Here is a 21,073-nt window from a genome sequence, read left to right as displayed (position 1 = left end):
CCAATTTCACTTAATTAATTATGATTAATTATGCGGTTTAAATAGGGGCTATTTCATGTATATTCCTCTAATCAACTCCCTTTCTTCGAAAATATCTCCAAATTTAACATACCTTTCATTGATGAAAATTTTTGTTTTTCTTGCACCAAATAAAAACTAGGTAAATTAACATGATTGTTGCAATTGGTATCTAGTTGCTCCATTCCAATATTTTCTAGTTGTCACGTAAAAAACATTTGGCTCCTCATTTATATCATTGCAAATTTTGATGCGAGATATATTCAACTCTTTGGACTCTTCAACTTTTGTTACGTAAAAACATTTTCAGGTTTCTTCTCCCCTTGTTTGTTTACAAGTTCCTCTCGAAGTATTTCTTCATCTATATGAAGTATTTACAAGGGACTTATACATTTTCTCTTCTTCCTCCATAATGTAATATTTAGAAGGTAAAATAGCTCTGAAAGGACATTCACTTTACCCAAGTTGTCTAATTTTTTAGTAATAACTCGTAACATTTTCGCCAAATCTCCACCAGTGCCCATAATTTTATTTTTTTTTTTATAAATGTAGATAATAATTCATCCAAAAAAATTTCTTTTAAATAGATGTTGAGAGCTTTCCAAAAACAACATAAAAAATATTTTAACACCATTTCAATCCACCGAAAGCCCTGATACCAAATGATGTAAGTGTGATCAAGAGAAAGCACTTAGATTAATAATAAATTGAATAGAAAGAAAAAGAGCAGAATCATAAGAACAAAGTCAATGATTTGGGTTTAGGCTAGAGACAAGACACGCTTAATTTCCCATAGATTAACACTCAAGACAAACTCAAAGTATTAATGGAAATCTTGATTCTTTGGACAAACACAAAGTGAACAAGAGAAATAAACCCAAAGTTTATCATAAGCTTAATAACATTCTTAATTTTACATTACATCAAGATCGCTATTTATAAGGCTAATACAAGATTCTAAAAGCTCCTACACCCCCTAACTTAGGTCAACATATTCATGAATTAACAAGGATTCATGCACCAAAAAGTTATCCTACTTAATTTTAAATGTAGGATCGATATTAGTCAATCTACTATCTAGTAAGCTTTCATTTGGCATCCTAGCTTAAAATCGTTGATGGTATTAGTAGTTTAATCGTATTTAAGAAGAAAAAGAATCAAACACAACTAAGCTTAATAAGTTTGAACAAACATTAACGTATAGTTATTCCAACGTTTTGGTACGAAAAGGTTGTGGCCAAAGCAAAATATTTGAGTTCAGTATTGCCGATGAGCGACTAATGTAATCACTCAGCGTAGAAACACTAATGTACATTGTACAACTACGGATAAGTCGGTGGTTTTGGTTCATAAATAACTTACAGCTCTTCCCATCTAAACTAAAACAAAGCTCTACAGTTTGCAGATCATCATCCTTCTTTAGATGTTTTTGCTTTAGCAGCTGCTATAAGTGATTCAGCAGCTGAACATAATCCTTTTCTGCCTACTAACCCAACACCAAATGTCTCATTTAATTTCCTTAATCTATCCACATCGCTCTCTACCTTGCTCAGCTCACAGGCACGCCCTCTTGAAAGCAGACCGTACAAATACAGGGCACCATTTTCAAGCTTTTCACCACGAAACTCAACCCTTAACAAGGAATGAGATTCCGGATCATCTGAACTTGGATCGAATAGAATCGAAAAGCTCCCAAATTGCAAGTCAGGTTTCATGAATAACTGACTCAAATCCTCGAGAGCCTCTCGATTACTTTCTGTGTTATTAGCTGGAACGAGTGACCTCCTCTTTGCTGCCTTAAGGATGTTGGCAGCCTCCCTCATCCCGCTTAGAAAAGCACCGTGCATAGTAGCAGGATACTGCCTGTTGGTTGCCTCTCCGGCAAAGAAGACCCTACCATTCCCGATGCTTTCTGCCAAAATGTCATAATCATCACCGGATGATCCACTTGCAACATACGAGTAAGATCCATACGTGAATCGGTCTTGACCCCAACGAGTGCATACAGCCTGAACAGGGTCTGGAACATCCACTCCTTTCGGGTGGAATATCCCCCTCAAAATTTCCATCACCCTCTCCACTGATTTCACAGGAGACGACTTCTCAAATTCAATAGCCGCCTCGCCTGCTACTAGTGCTACCAGTAGCGGTCCCCCTGAAACAGAGGAATAGCTGTAAAACAAAAAAAACTCTCCCCTCCTAGATGGGTCCTCCGACAAATGCCCAAAAGTATCCAGTTCACCACCCCAAAAATTATACGGAAACAACATTGCAACCTTATTTAACAACCCAAACCCTAATCTATCAATTGCATCCCTCTTCTTCTTAGGTAAGGGAGGCACAAATTCAATATCACCCCTCTTCAAAACACCCAACGGCACAGTACAGAGAACCATATCTGCCCGAAACTCCTGTCCACCTGCATAAACCAAAACCCCATCATCCCCATACCGGATACTCTCCACCACGCGATTATAAAAGATGGGCAAATCTTCCGCTAATGCTCGAATAAACCTCTCATTCCCACCTGGAATAAAACAATGATCTCCACCCATCTCATAAGGGTCATCCTGATCCCAAAACGCCATCGACAAATGTGACAATAAAGAAGCATTAGCATACTCTAAGTTAGCTAAATGCCAATTCAATAACATTTTCTCTTGAGGATCATCACCTACATTAAAAACCTTCCTAAATGCCTCTAATGCAGTACCTAACGAAACATCTACACATTTCATTTCCTCCATCATAACCTGCCTAAGTTTACAAACCCTATCTAACAACTTATTAAAAGCAGTTTCAACTCTAGAATCAATATCAGAATCAACAGCTTTTCCATCAGGCAAATATAGCGGGCAAACATCCCTTACCTTATGAAGCGGAAACCCGAGCTGTCTCGCCAACACCCCAAGAGGATTGCCATTAATTCCAGTCAATACACTCCCTCCCAAATCAGCCGCGCCCACAATCTCCCCACCATCCCCACTCATCTTCCGAGTCCGAACCCTCCCACCAGGCCGTCCCCTACCTTCGACAATCACAACTTTGAAACCCATAGATCGTAACTGACGGGCAGCACAAAGCCCTGCCAACCCGGCACCAACGACAACAACATTAGCCCCATCATCACCCTTGATATCCTTTTGTTGCTTCTCTTTTATCTCAGGAGCAAGTCCAAAATTAACATACCCATGATTAGCAAGAAAATTTAGTGCCCCATCAACCAAATGCCGGTACTCAGCCCGAGTACTCTCCATCACTTGATCACGGGTAATTAGGGATGAAACATTAGACCGCCATTTAGATAATATATGATTTCTAACACTAATATAATGCGATTGCTCCGAGTTTCCAATTGTGGGTATTACCGAAGCGTCGATTTCCTCTTCGGTAAGAGAATCAATTGGAAAGCCGACGGAAATTGCAATAAGCGCATCGACGTCAAGAGAAGGCGGATCTTTAGAAACGTCGGAAATGCGGCGACGGCGACGAGGAAGAGGGAAAGAAAGTGGGTCCAGAAGAGCGGAACACCGAGATGAATGAGGACGAAGAACCATAGAGATTTTGCCGTGATAGTGTTTACGTTTACGACGTCGTTTTGCCATAATGGGGATTTCGGATGTTGTGGTTGTTGTATCGTCGTATGGTTGAGGAGGTGAAAGTGGGTTTGACGGGGTTGAAACGTCGTCGGAGGTTGCATTGTTGGCGATATTTACGGCGGAATCTGCGGTGGCGAGAGGTAGTGGTGGAGGTGGTGTAGAAGGAGGGTTCTTGGGTGTGGGATTTGTGGTCATTGTATTTTCTGAATCAATAAATTGAAAAGATTGATGAGATTCAGTATTAGGGTTTTGTTCATGGGATGAGGGTTTTGATATGTTCAAAAAAATTTGAAATTATGGTTGGTTTGATGATCTATGCATCCCATGATGTAAATTATTTGTAATGTTAGAAATATTAAACTACTTATTTATAATTTATAATTTATAATTTATAATTTATAAGTTTAAAACATTAAAAAAAAATTTGATCTTGTTTGATTTTTTCAAAGTTAAGATTATAAACATTAAATTTTTGATAATCTTTTATTATACTTATAATGACAGATATTAAGAGTTGAATTAGCGTATTGAATTGCATGAAAAGTCAAACGTTGTAAGTATGTTGGAATGAGGGACATATTAAATAACGAGAATTAAAGTTAGTTAACTGAAAGGTTTGGCTGGTTGGGACGGGTCAAGTGTGGGGTGTTTCAAATGTGGGTTGATAATTGTAGTTGCGGGTTGTGGACGGATTGTGGTCGGATTGTGGTTCATGCAAGTAGAGAAACGAGTCATCGGTGGTCAAATATTTATTATAAGAGTCATTAGTAGGCTTTATTATCAATGTTGTAATAGATCATGGATCAATTCATTGTCTCTTTGGAAATAATTTCATTACAATTACAAAGCAACAACAACAAATGACGATGTCAAACATTGAAATTATTCATGATCATCTATATCTAGTGTAAATCCAATTTGTCTCTTGGGAAATAATTTCATTGTGTTTGAACATGTTCATTTTGCATCTGAATATTGATTACACTAAAGGGAGAGAGTATAAACAAAATAACAAAATTCTTTGTCATTTGATCGGCAGTTATAAGCTCTGAATTGGAACATCCAAAACTAGATCATTAATAGACCTTCTATTTTGGAAAAATCATTTACATTGATGTCCAACACATGCAAGATAAAATGAGGTAAATTATAGAAAAAACTTTGAAAAACCCGAAATATCCTCAAATTTCAACAATTATCTCAACTAAAAAATGGGTCCTGATTATCTTCTTCCTCATCTTCCGTCATCTCAAAATGGTTATTTACAAGTCTTTTCCTATCAGCTTGTCGCCAATCTTGAAGACACACTAAGGCTTGCACTATCTTTGACTTCAAGAAACTACAAGTAGTAGAAATCATCTTTCCACATAGGCTAAAGGCTGATTTAGAAGCCACGATACTCACGAGAATGGTCAGTAAGTCTGGAGCTAGCTTTGCAAGAACAAGATACCCCCACTGATGTTTGATTCCAAAACTCCAAAACATCTAATTCCGAGTTATAATCAAGAGGGGCTTTATCAAAGTACATATCTAATTGTGATTTTCCCATTTGAGCTCTAGCACTACTACCCATAAATTGATCATAATCATCAAATTGACCTCTATTTCTTGAAGATGCAGAAGAAGTAGCCATAGTTACAATTGGTGAATTTCTTCCATACAACAATTTGTATTTATTAAACAAAGAAACCAAAATATCAAATATAGCTAGCTCGCTTGGAAGCCTCTTCTTCTCCGAAAAACATGGTTAGGAAATATTCTACCAATTTAAACTTACATGGAAATCAAGAATCCCAGCATAGGATACAAGTACAAGTTGTACTCCGTCCAACAAAAACTACATGACAATGTTTACTGGTGACTATTTTCTTACTTTCAACATCGGCTCCCGCCACTGTCAACTCAAGCCATACTTTAACGGCCAGTCCTCTAAGTGGTGAACAGAGGTGGCAGAAACTACAAGGAAAGGAGAGAAAATGCAATGCTCTTAATGATGTACAAAGGTGGAGGCAGGGGCTTGAAGAAGAAAATAACCATTCTCTTATTCATGAAAATGAAGGGAAAAATAAGATGCTACCTTCCCTAAATAAACCTTTTATACCCACTAAAATCCAAATACCCATTTCCAACCTTTGACCAAGTCAAACTCACAAATAACCTCAATCTCGTTTTCTAATACAACCCCAAATTCGGCCAAATCCAATCCTACACAAAAACAACTTTTGAAATACCTGAGCGAAAAAAAATAATAATAATTAAATAAATTACGAATCAAACTATTTTCAAAACTAAGCTAGAAAATTTCAGACCTATGGTTTGGAGCTGCTCGCAGTTAGTAACTGCGAACAGCCATAAAAGACAAAATACCTGTTCGCAGTTAGTAATTGCGAACAACTATTTTGTCTGTTATGGCTGTTCGTAGTTAGTTCTGCGAACAGATAATTTTTTTTTTTCCTTTATTTTTGAGTTGTTGTTTGTTGTAATTGCACTAGAGACTTTAGAATAGGTAATTACAAGTAGATGTATCTTTAAGGCGGCATGATTCATCGCCAAAACTCCGATCATTCATAAGTCAAAGTTTGGAGGCTATGATAAAGTAATTAAACATATATATACAACAAAATATATACAAATGTTTGAAATATACAACTCAATTAAAATATATATATATGTACATAGTTGATTCAAATATACAAAAGTTAAATGTTAACGCTCACGAACCTTCATCTACCTTATCCAACTGAGTTGGTCTCCTTCGCCTCCTACGATAGTAAGAGGCGTTCGCGTGACGCTCTGGCAGTGGAGGGGACTGGTACCGTGATGGCTGTGATGGCCCAGCCTGCGAGGTCCCCGCAGCGTCAACGGGGTATGAATGATCCATCTCCTCCAAATGGTAGTCATAAGCAAGAGATGAGACGTGCGTATGGGCGGTAGTCGGTGAGGGCTGTGCAGTGACTTCTGGTATGAAGTGCTGGAACTGCGAGCCGAAGAGCATGCCATGCGCAATCTCCCTCACTGGCTCCTCCTGGCTGTACCGCATCACGTCTGCCGCACCTTGTGCCTGCAATTAATATTTAGATAATGTAACATTTTATTATTTAATTGGCAACTTAATCAAATAAATGCAAATGAAGACTTACAAATTGGGTCATCGTAGGCGCAGTAGGTGCGTAATGTGCTGCTTCCAAGATGGCACGTGGTGTCATCCATCGGCGCGTGATGGAGAGGAACTACGGCATATAGTCAGGTGTAGTAGGTGCGCCGACAACATCGATCGGCGCACCTTGTGCCAGCAGCTCAAGTCTATGATCCCAACGAGCGATGTGGCGCTCGTTGATCTCCATCCAGTTTGCCCCAGCTTGATTTTTACGCGAAATTAGGTGCAGCTGGGGTTCAGTGTCACAAGGCGATGGAATGCCCTGTACCAACCCATATTAGCGCATTACGCGCTCTGGTAGATGTACTATGACAATGTCGAAGCATATGAGTGGCACAGAAGCCCTCCACGCCCCGGAACGAATCCCCGAGTGTTCGGGTACAACTACGTAGGCTTCCGTTGGGTATGAGTCCCACAAAAACTAAAATACATGTTATGAAAAGGTAAGTGATATGTTGATTAAATTGTACTAATGTTAATGAGTACTGAAATGTTTACCTAGTTGGGTCGTAGCAGGTCTAATTGATCTCGGTAGAATCCTAGACCGCTGCCGGTGTGACCTTCGCTCCCACAACGACGACAATTAGATCGTTTTGGTCTACCCTCATCCATTTCGTTGGCAATTCTCCTAGACTTAGGCCTCCCTTTACCCCGAATTTGATCGGGATCATGTCTAAGTTCAAAGCCCATGTATTGCGGCCATGACCTCTTATCGATCATTGGCATGAAGTAATGTTCGTATGTACTTGCATAACTTTGACTAGTATAGCACGGATCTACCCATCTCTCAAATGAAAGTGGTCGTTTGATGCACACAGCAAGTATGTGTGAACAAGGAAGGTGGTATATGTCAAGTTTGTTACATGTGCACTTCCCTTGGATCAAGTCAACATGTCGAATCTTACCCCCATTGGACGATCCTCTAGTTCCCCTCCCAGTCTTAACTTTGAATACGCCACTTCTGTAATCAAATGCGATTATGTCATGAAAATTTGCCTTTTCAGTATTTCTATTGATAATTCTAGTGGCATGCGCTGTGTACATGTGTCCTCCAAGTAACCATGCGATTATTTTCTCTAATAAAACCATTCCAAAAACATACTACAGTGACGCGAAATGATGCCATTTTCTACATTAATACAAAGAAAATCAACATCAACATCAACTCATGCCCATACAAATACATTATATTCATTTGATTATAATCTTTTTTGTTCTACAAATTATTCAAATCCATAATGTCGCTAAGTTCATACATATATAATACACATAAAATCCAAATAATAAATCAATTCATAAGTTCACAAATAATATTTCTAATACCAACATCAACATCAACATTTCTAATAATATTCAACTAATACAACAACATTACTTCAAAATCCAACATAAAGCTATAAAAACAATTAGAAATTACCTTCAATGCTTATGGATGATTAAGATTAGTCTTGATTTAACAACTAGAAACCTACATTTGAAAAAATAAACAAATTTGGTTAAACCATAAAAACCAAAAAAAAACACCAAAAGAAACACAAAAAAATTTACCTTTGAGCAAACTATAGTATCTCACACTAATTTCGAAGTGCCAAATTGAAAGAGGAATGCACGACTTAATGGAATGAATCAATGGTTTTAGAGGGAGAAAGTGGGAGAATGTCGAGTGAAGTAGGGTTTGAGAAATTGGAAATTTGCGAAAAACAGAAACTGAAATTCTGATTTTGTACATCAGGTTTGTTCGCAGTTAGTAACTGCGAACAGTTATTTTGTCTTTTTTAATCTGTTCGCAGTTAGTAACTGCGAACAGCTCCAAAGCACAGCTTTGAAGTTTTCACGCTTACTTTTGGGATTTTTTTAAAACTTGATTTATTATATTATCTCATCAGGTCAAACCCAATTTTTTAGTCAAACCCAATTTTGCCTTGGCCCATCTCTCTGTCTCCCACAAACCCACACATAGTTTGGGTTTACTTTGTCATAATACCTCTTCCTCTTGAATATTTGATTGTGGGGCAACTAATACTATGACCTTTGACTCTCGGGATCTTTTATCTGTTGGCTCTACTAACAGTTCCCACATTCAAACTTGCAAGTGGAGAGTGCGTCCCCATAGATCAAACTGGGTCCGTAAACATTACCCAATCTCTCCTTTTAAAGAATTGTCTTTTAATACCTAGCTTATCTCATAAATTGTTGTCTATTAGTCAGCTGACAAAAGAGCTTAATTGCATTATTCTTATGTCTTCTACAGATTGCGTTGTGCGGGTTGCTCAGACAGGGAAGATCATCGGTCATGGTACTGAAAGGGGAGGCTTGTACTATGTGGATGAGGCGACTAAAAAGGGTCACACTTTGCTTGCTCATGAGTCACCCGATCATCAAATGTGATGTGGCATAGGCGTCTTGGTCATCCTTCACTAGGCTATTTGAAACGTCTTTTTCCATCTCTTTATAATTGTAATGCACTCTTGGATTGTGAGGCATATGTCCTAGCAAAGAGTCATAAGCACACTTATTTTCCCAGTCTAAACCATAATATAATGCCATTTACTTTGATTAATTCTAATTTTTGGGGTCCAGCTCCTAAATCAAATACACATGGACTTTCGTACTTTGTTTTGTTTGTGGATGATTGTACTCATATGAGTTGGGTGTACTTCTTGAAATATGAATCTGACGTCTTTGATGTTTTTCTGAAAATCTATAACATGCTCGTAACTCAATTTCAAGCCCAACCTCAAATTCTTCGGTCAGACAATTGGTGGGATACATAAACTTTGACATGAAACACTGCATCTCAACTCATGGCTTAATTCATCAGAGCACTTGCCCAAACACTCCACAACAGAATAGGGTTGCTAAGCGAAAAAAAATCGCATACTCCTTAAGATAACCAGAGCACTTATGTTTGAAGCTCATGTCCCAGCTCATTTTTAGCCAAAAGCAGTTGCCACTGCCACTTACATGACTAATAATCTTCCCACAAAAGCTCTACACTTCAAAACTCCCTTGAAAACACTTCAAACCCATACTACTTTTCCATCTTCTTATTCCTTACCTCCTCGAGTAAATGGTTGTTTTTTTATATGTTCACCTTCCTAAACAAGCTCTGAATAAACTTGAACCTCGTGCTGTTAAGTGTGTTTTTATTAGGTATGGGGTGAATCGGAAAAGCTATCGATGTTTTGATCCAATCCACAAAAAATTGTCCATGGACTGTGACTTCTTTGAGAGTTCATACTACTACCCCCAGCTTAGTCCTCAGGTGGAGACTGTGAATGGTGATGACTTAAGCTGGCTAACGTATCCTACTACATATCTTACTGCTATCAATCTAAATCCTATAATTGATCATGACCCTACAGAGCAAGTAGGTAATCCCACAGCTGTTGCCACTGAAGATATAGTACATTCTCCCCCTCAAACTACTCTTGTCCTATTTGAAGCATTTGAGGAGCAATCTAAACAAGAGATAATTCCTAAACCTTTGATTGATATTGCTAATAATGTTCCTACTGTTAAGTCAACTCATAGATATGAGTTACCACCAAGGAGTACAAGGGGTATTCCTCCAAGGAGATATGACCCTGAGTTTGAAGCACGACAATTTCGATACCCCATCAATCAAGGAAATATTGATAATTTATCCCAGTTTGATCTTGCTTTTAATGTCGCCCTGCATTCGAACTCTATACCCCGAAATAATGAAGAAGCACTCCAGATTCCTAAATGGAAAAGAGCTATGGAAGATGAGATAACATCCCTAAAAACGAATAACACATTGGAGAAATGCATGTTACCCAAAGGGAAGAAAACAGTAGGCTGTAAATGGGTATTCTCGATCAAATATAATGCCAATGGGACCACTGAGATATAAAGCTTGATTGTAGCTAAAGAATATACTCAAACATACGAGGTAGATTACTCAGAAACTTTTTCCCCAGTTGCCAAGATTGTTACGATCAGAGTCCTAATCTCAATAGTTGCAAATAAAGATTGGCCGTTATACCAGTTCGATGTAAAAAATTCCTTCCTCCATGGTGAAATTAAAGAAGAAGTCTATATAAAAGCACCACCGAGGTTCTCAGATGAGTATGAATCAGGAGAGGGGTGTAGACTTAAGAAAGCATTGTATGGCTTGAAACAATCTCCACGAGCATGGTTTGATAGGTTCACTATAGCAATGAAGAAATTTGGTTACAAGCAAAGTTACTCTGATCGCACTTTGTTCTTGAAGAAAGAAAAAAGAAGGATTACATGTTTGATAATCTATGTTGACGATATGGTCATCACTGGAAACAATGAAGAAGAGATTAGTGACTTGAAGAAGAAGTTTTTTATGGAGTTCGAAATGAAAGATCTAGGAAACCAGAAATATTTCCTCGGCATTAAAGTCTTAAGGTCAACACGAGGAATCGTCATCAATCAGAAGAAGTACATACTTAATCTTCTAGCAGAAACTAGGATGCTTGATTGTAAACTAACTGAAACACTAATTGTAGCCAATCATAGGCTTTAGACAGCACAAGATGGAGAATTAGTCGATAAAGAACAGTATCAGATGTTGGTGGGAAAACTCATCAACCTATCCCATACTAAACCCGATATTTCATATGCTATTAGGGTAGTTAGTAGATTCATGCATCTCCCACAAGTACCACATATGGATGTAGTAATGAGGATTCTTAAATATTTGATGGGTACTAGTAGTAGAGGGGTCTTCTTTAGGAAAAATGGTCACTTCAATCTTATGGCTTACATAGATGCAGATTGGGCAGGTGATCGGGATATTAGAAAGTTTACCTTAGGGTACTTTACTCTGGTAGGAGGGAACCTAGTCACAAAGAGAAGTAAGAATCAGAAGGTAGTAGCTCTATTAAGTCTCGAGGAAGAGTTTAGAGGAATAGCCAAAGGAATAACAGAGATTTTATGGCTCATGAAACTCTTGTTTGAATTGAAATTCCCTACAAAGGAAGCTTGTAAACTATTCTTGTAACGGCCCGGCTTTTAAACCCGATAAATTACGGAGTGTTACAATTCTGTGATAATCAAGCAGCCATCAACATCTCAGAGAACCCAGTTCAACATGATCGAACAAAGCATGTGGAGATAGACAGACATTTTATAAAGGAGAAACTCTAGAAGAAAATCATCAGTCTTCCATCTGTACGATCCAAAGATCAACTACCTGATAATCTCACGAAGGCAGTCACTACTGAAGCTTTTGATGATGCTTTCTGCAAGTTAGGCATCGGTGATCCGATGACCTAACTTGAGGGGGAGTGTAGGAATATATTGTTAGAATATATGATGAATACTATATTTCAAGTAGAGGTATATTCATCATCTTCATCATCCAACCCAGTATATTCCGCACATAGAAAAAAAACCTATGGACAGGGTCTAGAGAGGGAAGGACGGCGGCAACTCATACCATAGAGGAGAGCACGGCCAAAGGAGTCCCCCAGCTCAACAAAGATATCAAGAAGAGGTATATTCTTAGAAGTAAATATTGCTAGATTATTCTATTTCCTGTTTTAGCTTAATCAGTTTGTACATTTAAACCTTGTACATCTCTCTTATAAAATCAAATACAAACAATGAACCTCACCAAGTATATGTGCAAGTCAACGCTCATCCCAGTGGGTTTGTGGGCCCGAGCCCACGGGTGTCCCGTGTCCACATGAGTGGGCCATGGTGAGATTATATGATGAATTGTCACGGTCTAATATGGTATCAGAGCCGAAGATGGTTCCTGGTATGATGTGGCTCACATATGAGGGGGAGTGTTGAAAATACTTCACATGTGAGACAAGATCCTACATCGATAAAACAGTGGGTTGTGGACTTGCATATATATTAGGTGAGCTAATCCTTCTACTACCATATGGTTTTGGAAAACAATGAACCTCACCAAGTGTATGTGCAAGTCTACGCTCATCCTCGTTGGGTTTATGGGCCCGAGCCAAGGGGTGTCCCATGTCCACACGAGTGGACCACGGTGATATTATGTGACAAGTCACAGCCTAATAAAATTTTGATCAGAAAAAAGTTTTTTTCATTACAAATTTTCATTACCACCTAATACCACCTCTCTCAATGGTAATACATTGGAATGAATTGAATGAAGAAAATGAGATGATTGAAGTTGAAGAAGCATGGCCATCAAGGTAGCCAAGAGATTTTTCAACCAAAATTACACTAGCTTTTCATTCACCTTACCACCGTTTATTACCACCTAGCAATGGGCTGTAAAAGTTTTCTTGGCCTCTTAAAATGGTCGTTTTACTCATGAAAACCATCATCGTCTAAAACCTTATTAATTATCTCTAAAATATCAGTTAAGTTAGCATCACTAAAACTAACGATAAACAACAAAGATAATCTAAATAAAAAAGTAACAATACGGGTGAGATCCAAACAACAAACTACATGAGCAAATTATAGTCCACATTTTAACCTCCCATAATTGAATCAAAATGATAAAATTCACATTTTCATACTAAAATATGCCAATGGTTAACTAATACCACTGTAGGAATTGCGATGCGTAAAGAGGCATTGTAAGAAACATATTTTTTACATCTAAAATAGAAATTCATGTATATAGTAATACGAATATAGTATATGAAAGTATTATATCCTCGTTGTATGATATCCTCGAGTTAAAGGGTATAGATGATCATAACATCAATTTTAGTTTATCTATTATTTGTCTACATGCACTAATTAGATCACCACATAGGCTAGTACGAAATAAGAAAAACTACTATACTTATAAATAGTATAAACCTCACTTTCCTATCTCACTATCTTAACTCAACTTATTCCATTCCATATATATAGTGTTTCAAGCTTTGAGTTAGCCTAAGAAATTCTTCTATGTATTGTCATCATCATCAAAAAAAATAATCTCATAACATTACACGCTCATTATCTTAATTCAGAGAAGAAATTGTAACATTACACGTTCATCAACAAACAATCTAATTGAATCAATCATAACATTACACAATTATTTATTCAAACTAAAAATCATCACTACGTGTAAAATCAAGCACATACACATAAAACACATTTTCAATATTTTTTATTATCTACTTTTTATAACCGTGTAAATTACAAGGTACATTCAAATAAATTTACACTACAAATAAAGTTTTGCATTTGCACAATCTGCAAATAATAATAAAGTGATTAGTGAATGATTTTTGCCTTTTTAGCAATCATGAAAAAAATTTACTAGTTTGAATCTAACTTCCAAGATAGATAGTTAAATGTATTCTTATATTGCTAGGTAAAATAAAAAAAAAGTATGTACATTAACTTTGACTATATTGATGCGTATTATGCTCAATGAGAATGAGATTATGGTTCGTTTTAGTATATTGTTTTTAATTTATATATTTAACCATATTACAATCTCTTAACATTCACAACTAGTTATTAAAATATCATCATATATAATCATTAATGCAATATCCTGCTCGCATACAAGGTATGGGCGAGAGAAGGTGACGGACAATCCAAACCATACCCGTTTGGAAGAGAGTGCTAGAGGAATGCAGTCAATTTTACCCTCTAAAAGGTGAGAGCCTTGCATAGAGAGGAAATGAGTGACACTGTTACCTCAAGAGCAAAACTTTTACAAAAAACAATATTAGCCAAAACTAGGGCTGAAACAAGATAATATATCCATTGTGTAAAAAGGACAAAAAAAGGGCGGGTGAGAAGCAACTAGACAATAAGGCAAGAAAGTCAAGTAAAGAAACTTCCTAAATTAACCCTAACTCATTTCTCTATTTCTTCACTATAACTTATCTCTAAAATAAACTTCATTAGCTGGAATTCAACATTGAAACAATATGGATGATGAATTCAACCAAAAAATGTCGAGGAGTTTGGTGAGGACAAAGTGGATTGTTCAACGAGACTCATTATGGATAGATAGTCCAAATCAATAGTTGAATTACATGCTTGGATAGACGAGATAGCTGTTACTATTATTTTCATTTTACTCGTGCGTTTTATAAGCAAAAAGAGGGTCATTCTACATTGAGTCTTTTTATCTACGTTGTAATCGGTATGGTGGATTTAAAGGTCAGTTGCATGACTTAAATAATGAAGCTCGATCAAGATTTAGTCGGTTATGATTATCGGATATTGTCATAAACCTAGAGGGCATGGAAGGTGAGTTCGTACTGATGATAAAGCAAGACACAACCATCGATTTTCAATGTACATAGATTTTATTGTTAAAGCAAATAGATTGCCAACTGACATTCGAGTTCATACTTATGCAACTTACCTGTATCATGATATCAATCAGGCATAATTATTCTTGGTATGAATCAAATATATCACCTCAAGCAAGGTATCAAACGTGAAAAGATGGATGGTAGGTCTCCTATACAACAATCTCTTTATTTAGAAATAAAGCACGACTATGTGATTTAGACAGATATGGATGTTGATGAATATCTAACTCATTTATTGATGGACAACTCTACATCCATTCAATTTTTATGTACATCGTCTAATGTTATCTTGATTGACACCACAAACAAAATCAACAACAAGAAGTAGTCGCTTTGTGAAATTTTTGGTATAACTTCAATAAATTACAACTTCTTAGTAGCGTTCTGCCTGATAAGGGATGAAGCTGCAATTTTGAAAAATTAGGTGTTGGAGAGGTTTAAAGATTTACTTGGGGGTGTTCAAATTCCTAATTTAATTTTGACTGATCAAGATGAAGGATATCTTCAGCTATCCATAATGTTTTTCCAATACACCCAATATATGCAGTGTGCGTGTGTTCGCTCAACAATATCGAGGGGATCTGCAATGTATAGAGTCAAGTAAACCTGCAAATACACATACAATCAGCAAAATAATCTCATTTAGAATAGGAAAAAAAACAAAATTGCATATTTAAAACTTTGCTTGAGTCTCTGACATGGAGTCCAAAATACTCCTTTTTTTAGAAAAAAAATAGAAAATATTATATCAAGGTAAAAATACAAGATATTAAAGAGACCACAACCGCTGGAATAAAAAAAACCTCGAGATGGGAAAAAACCATTGAAAGAGGACCAATAATATCCAGGCCCCCAAACGAATAGCATAGGGGAGGACTATGCAATACAAAGTTTAGCAGTGAGCAATACAATAACACCACATCATCCACACCAAATATCCCATGACCCAAAATACCACAACCTAAAAACTATCCCATACTAAAACTTAAAACAACTCAAAACTAAACAAAACCTACCAAGCATATACTAACTTTTTATGGATCTAGACCCGGACCCAAACCTTAAGGATCTGAAATTTTTAGACAGATACCCAGACCCACCGAGTCTGATGGGTCTAGGTTTCTTAATGGGTCTAAAAATGGTCTTTTGACATGTGAAATTTTTGACTTTTATAAGTCACTTTTTTAGAATAACAAAAAAATTTAAATGTTAATACAAAAAGAAATAGTAGCTTTGTGATCAGCATATCCCAATTCCTCTTTTAATAGTAGGAGAAAGTACAAACAAGAAACTAGACAAAGCTTCAATTCCAAGCATGGGCGGATTCATGGGCACCCCTGGCATATGCCCCAAAGGGATTTTTTTTATTCCCTGAAGTCAGGGGGTGAAAGCGAGTTTTTCATTATCTCAGAATTTAGAAAATCAAAATCTTCGATATTCTCTGCTCTCTTTCTAATATAAAACTCTAAATTACCACAACAAAAATGCTGCATGTACCTGCCGCCTGCTACTACTTGCAATTGTCGCCTTCGCACAGCCGCCTATCATCCACCCCAGCCACCTGCGGCTGCCCAGTGGTCGTTTCGTGTTTCACCTTCCTTAACAAAAACCCTAAAAATTAGAATTTTGATTTAGTTTAAAAGTATTTCCACTCTCAATTTTAATCTTAGTTTTATGTTTTAGTCTTTAATCTTTAATCTTTAATCTTAATCTTGAGTTTTGATGTTCTACTTTTTAATCTTAATCTTAATCTTGATTTTTGAATTTTGTTAGAATATTATTTCTTTTTTTTTGTTCTTTGAATAATAGAATATTTGTAATGTAAATGTGCTTGTTAATCTTTAACTAGGTGATCACCCCTTCTAAAGCACGAGACATGATTTAGAAATTATTATGCATGAATAATATAATTATTACAAACAGATTAAATAAAAGTTAAGAAAGAAAACTACGAATAATAATTTTTAAAAAATCACAACAATGAAAATTGAATAATAAATATCAATATTTACACATCATTAGAACATAATTGTTGATTACTATTCCTAAGCATGAGCTATTTAATAATCACTATATGTAAGATGTATGTATATAATAATAGTTGATTACTCGTATTAAACACAATATACAAAAGTCATTTTATCAAAAATTGAATAGACTATAAATACTCCAACGTATATAATAGAGTAGATACACAAAATACATGCTTATTTTGCTTTGTAGACCAACACAACTTATACAAATGAAAATAAAGAATATTTGTAAGATAAGGAAAATATATTCTTGAACAATAACCCAAAACACAAAGTTTCTCTCTCCTTTCGACCTTCGAACATAAATTCAATTTCTTATTAATATTAAACTTTTCTTCTAATTAAATCTCTCCTTGAGATACCTTAAACTCCTATACCATATATAGTTTTTAACAATTCTAATTCTTCAAGTTCAACTATACTTATAACATATTCCCTTCATTTACCCAATTTAGTTTTTAACATTATTTATAACACTCATAATTTAAATCATTTCAAATATATAAATTACATCAAAGTCAATTGTGATCTTAATTGATTCATTACAATGCAATTTATTAATATCAATTTTTTATAATTTTTAATTATGCACAATAAAATGCATTAGGATATCATTAATATATTTGAAAATGTGTACAAATCAAGTGAGACAAAGATAGTAAAGTTATCATATCACATCATACAATATACGAAAGAAGGATCCCTTAATTTTAAATGACATTTTTTCAATCACTGAGTACTTGGCGAAATATAATTAACTTAAGTTGTTGATATATTTTAATAAATTTTCACATAGTAATATTTATAAATGTAAAGAAGAATTTCAAACGTAGCATAATTATCAAATTACAATTTTATCTCATTTGCCTTTCTCTTTTTTAGGAGGACTTTTCTTTTGAACGCAACATTTATTTCCGGGTGCTGATAAATAGGAATGGTGTATGAAATTCATAATCTTGCAAATGACGACGTTGTATACACATTCGCTTTGCTACTCACCTTATTTGAATAGCTTTAAGCCTTTGAGTTACCCATTTCATTTTTAATAATAATATGTTTATTTATTTTTCTTTGACCTCTTTTGTTTTTTCTTCGCAATAGAAGACCACTATTTTTGTAATTAGCCACTTACTTGATAAAGTTATTTATCAACCTCATTTAGTAAACATAATATTATATAGAATGATGACTAATAATAAAATATACAGTACAAATAAAGAGGCATACTTAATTTAGAGCTAAAAATGTCACACTAATTTGTATTAATATATAGAAGATAAATCTTAAATAAAAAATTTATTTTCAATCTTACTAAAATCACATATAAGATTCCAATGCATATAAAGGGAAGAAAATTTATTTTCAAACTTACTAAAATCACATATAATATTCCAAAGCATATAAAGATATAAATCTCCTTAATGTTAAATAGACAAAATTAATAGTCAAACTTATTGCAATTGTATGCATTAATGTATAGTAATCTTGTCATAAAAGCTACAATAAAGTTATAAAAAAGTGTATGTGAAAAGCTAATTTGAGCGGGAAAATTTTTTATCAAAGGATGACACGTGTCATTAGGTTGTCTTTGCGTTAGTATATAGATTGATGATTGATAACCAAATAATTCTTAAGTGTTTTTATTTATCTTCTTTGATTAATTGATTAATTGAATATTTATTAATGTGTTTTGATGTTCTTACTGGTTTAATAAGATGACAGATTGTAAATTGATTTTCTATGCAATGTTCAGAGTTGAAGGAAGTTTTCAAACTTTTATTTTTCAATGTTTTGATGTTATTTTTAAATGTTAATTGTCGTATGGTCATGGTAGTAGGAAAAATCACTGTTTGCTATGTTTAATAATTTAATTTATATGTTAGGTTTGAAAAGATTAAGGACTAATGAAATCTGGGTTTAGAATTGTTCAAATTCCAACGATGCTGGATGGAAATAAAGCAATGAACAAACAACAATGTGTTCAACTACTACTGCTAATATGATGTTCTGTAAATGATTTTAAGGGTAATTATAGCACTTCTACAAGTTATTTTGTCGAAAATATATATATATATATATATATATATATATATATATATATATATTAGTTGTTAATTTCATAAATGAATTTCTGTGAAAATTTTGTTTATTTGTTGGTGCCCCATGATACTCCGAATCCTGAATCTGCTTTTCCAAGAGGTAATTTCAGAGTAAATTATTAAGTATTAACCTACTGATTATCTTCTAAATTCTCAACAATACACTTAAACACAGAAGGATCATCTACCGCAAATACCAAAAATACAACTAATGACAAAAATCCCTTTTCTAAGAAGCTCAAGTGTGTAAAAAATATATATAATAAATTTTAGGGCCCGAGTCTGGATTTACGGGATAGGTCTAGAATTCGGGTCTGGGTCCAAGTCCAAGTCTAAGGGTTTGAACCCGGATCTAGACCCATTATTCTTTTTTAGTTTCAAATTCAACCCGAACTCGATGGGTCTCAAAAAATGAGATTCAAAACCTTAAAAGGGGCAGATTTTGGGGGTTCAATAGAATCTTGGATCCATGACTATATCTAATCATGATTCTACCCATATTATATTCACCTTATAATCGTCTCATATTCACTTAATATTCAAGTTTTTTCTAATTTTATCTTTTATATGTGTCAATAAAATAAAATTAAATTTTTTAATAATTAAATCATATCATTTATTGAACAGACATTCAAACATTATATTTTAAAGAATATTTCATCCAATAGCTTAAAAATAAAAAGTACATTTGATATTACCATTTCAAAAATTAACTATCTTTTAACTTTTGTTTATTTTATAAATAATATGTAAAGTGCATTATGCATATGACACGAGCGGATGGATACCAAGAGAAAAGAGTAACACCTCATACTTACCACCTTTATTCATTTTAGGTCTGTTTTCATATTTACATTCACCTTACCGCTAAATTACTACTTATACCTATCTCAATTGTAACGGATGCGATACTAAATATAAAATTTTTTACCTTCCTTTCGACTTCCATCCCTAAGAGCATCCCTATCAATGAAAAGAAAAAAAAATGTTCTCTTTCCTCCATTATCTCTTCCATCGACAAAAAAAAAACTCAAATACATCCTTTTAATATCAAACAAAACTTTTAAATCTCACTACTTCCCCTACATTTTAAAAAGTAAATAAGAAAAACTTTAAAAATATGATTTTTTTTTTTCATTTTTGTAAAATAAAGCAAAATATAGAGAATAAAATTTCCAAAATTTTGGTATAATTTTTAAGAAAACTTACCGAGAATAATCCAATATTTTCATGATTTTTCTTCAACAATCTCACTTATTAATTAATCATGAATAATTCTAACTTTTATGAGTAAATTTGTTTAGAGTAAACTCGGGTAACCGGATGACCTCTATAGTAGGTAATTTTCCAAAAATTAAACATAAAATTAATGTAAAATTAGAAAAAAAAATTTAATTTACATAAAAATTTATGAATAATAAAAAAAATTCAAAAAAAACTTTAACATTTTACATTTTGTTCGACTTTTATTTTAATTTATCTTTTTTTTTAAATAAACTTACTACAAGTTATTTGATTACGAGTTTACTCTAGCAAAATATCCCTAAAGCTTAAATTATTCATAGTTAATATAGGTTGGATTATTGAGGGAAATTATCAAAAATTTGGATTATTCTAATTAAATTTCCTTAATTTTTATTTTTTTATTTAATATGTAAATTTAAGATATTTAATGTGTAAAAATATATTAGAAAAATATTGTTTTCAAAATTTTTATTGCCTAGAGACATGCGGCACTCACAAGAGTTAATTTTACTAAAATGCTATTGTCAGCACTATTTTGGTGATAATCACACCATTCGAACACCCTACCACTATTAAAAGATGTCTTGAAGATCTCACGCTGCAGTGAAAATAAAAATACCATTCAATTCATGACCTAAAGATGAATGGATGAAGTCCTATACAC

General features: G+C 34.5%; 2 protein-coding genes across 2 annotated transcripts; one reads left to right on the top strand and one right to left on the bottom strand.

The window, feature by feature from the left end:
* Window positions 1-1,199: 1,199 nt before the first annotated feature.
* LOC130806258 (lysine-specific histone demethylase 1 homolog 1) lies at window positions 1,200-5,686 on the bottom strand. Its single transcript, XM_057671268.1, has one exon. It carries the CDS (start codon window positions 3,810-3,812, stop codon window positions 1,428-1,430), a length of 2,385 nt encoding a protein of 794 aa, XP_057527251.1. The 5' UTR covers window positions 3,813-5,686; the 3' UTR covers window positions 1,200-1,427.
* Window positions 5,687-11,335: 5,649 nt separating this feature from the next.
* On the top strand, window positions 11,336-11,770 carry LOC130805600 (uncharacterized mitochondrial protein AtMg00810-like). The gene has a single exon (XM_057670382.1). It carries the CDS (start codon window positions 11,336-11,338, stop codon window positions 11,768-11,770), a length of 435 nt encoding a protein of 144 aa, XP_057526365.1.
* The last annotated feature ends 9,303 nt before the right edge of the window (window positions 11,771-21,073 follow it).

The sequence above is a fragment of the Amaranthus tricolor genome, chromosome 2 (assembly GCF_026212465.1).
Source record: "Amaranthus tricolor cultivar Red isolate AtriRed21 chromosome 2, ASM2621246v1, whole genome shotgun sequence".
Taxonomy (NCBI): domain Eukaryota; kingdom Viridiplantae; phylum Streptophyta; class Magnoliopsida; order Caryophyllales; family Amaranthaceae; genus Amaranthus; species Amaranthus tricolor.
The sequence above is the reverse complement of the archived record's forward strand: the minus strand, read 5'-3'. Positions and strand labels throughout refer to the sequence as shown.

Bases quoted from the DNA above. Each gene is read 5' to 3' on its own strand.
- LOC130806258 (XM_057671268.1), bottom strand. From the start codon at position 3,812: ATGACCACAAATCCCACACCCAAGAACCCTCCTTCTACACCACCTCCA.
- LOC130805600 (XM_057670382.1), top strand. From the start codon at position 11,336: ATGTTGGTGGGAAAACTCATCAACCTATCCCATACTAAACCCGATATT.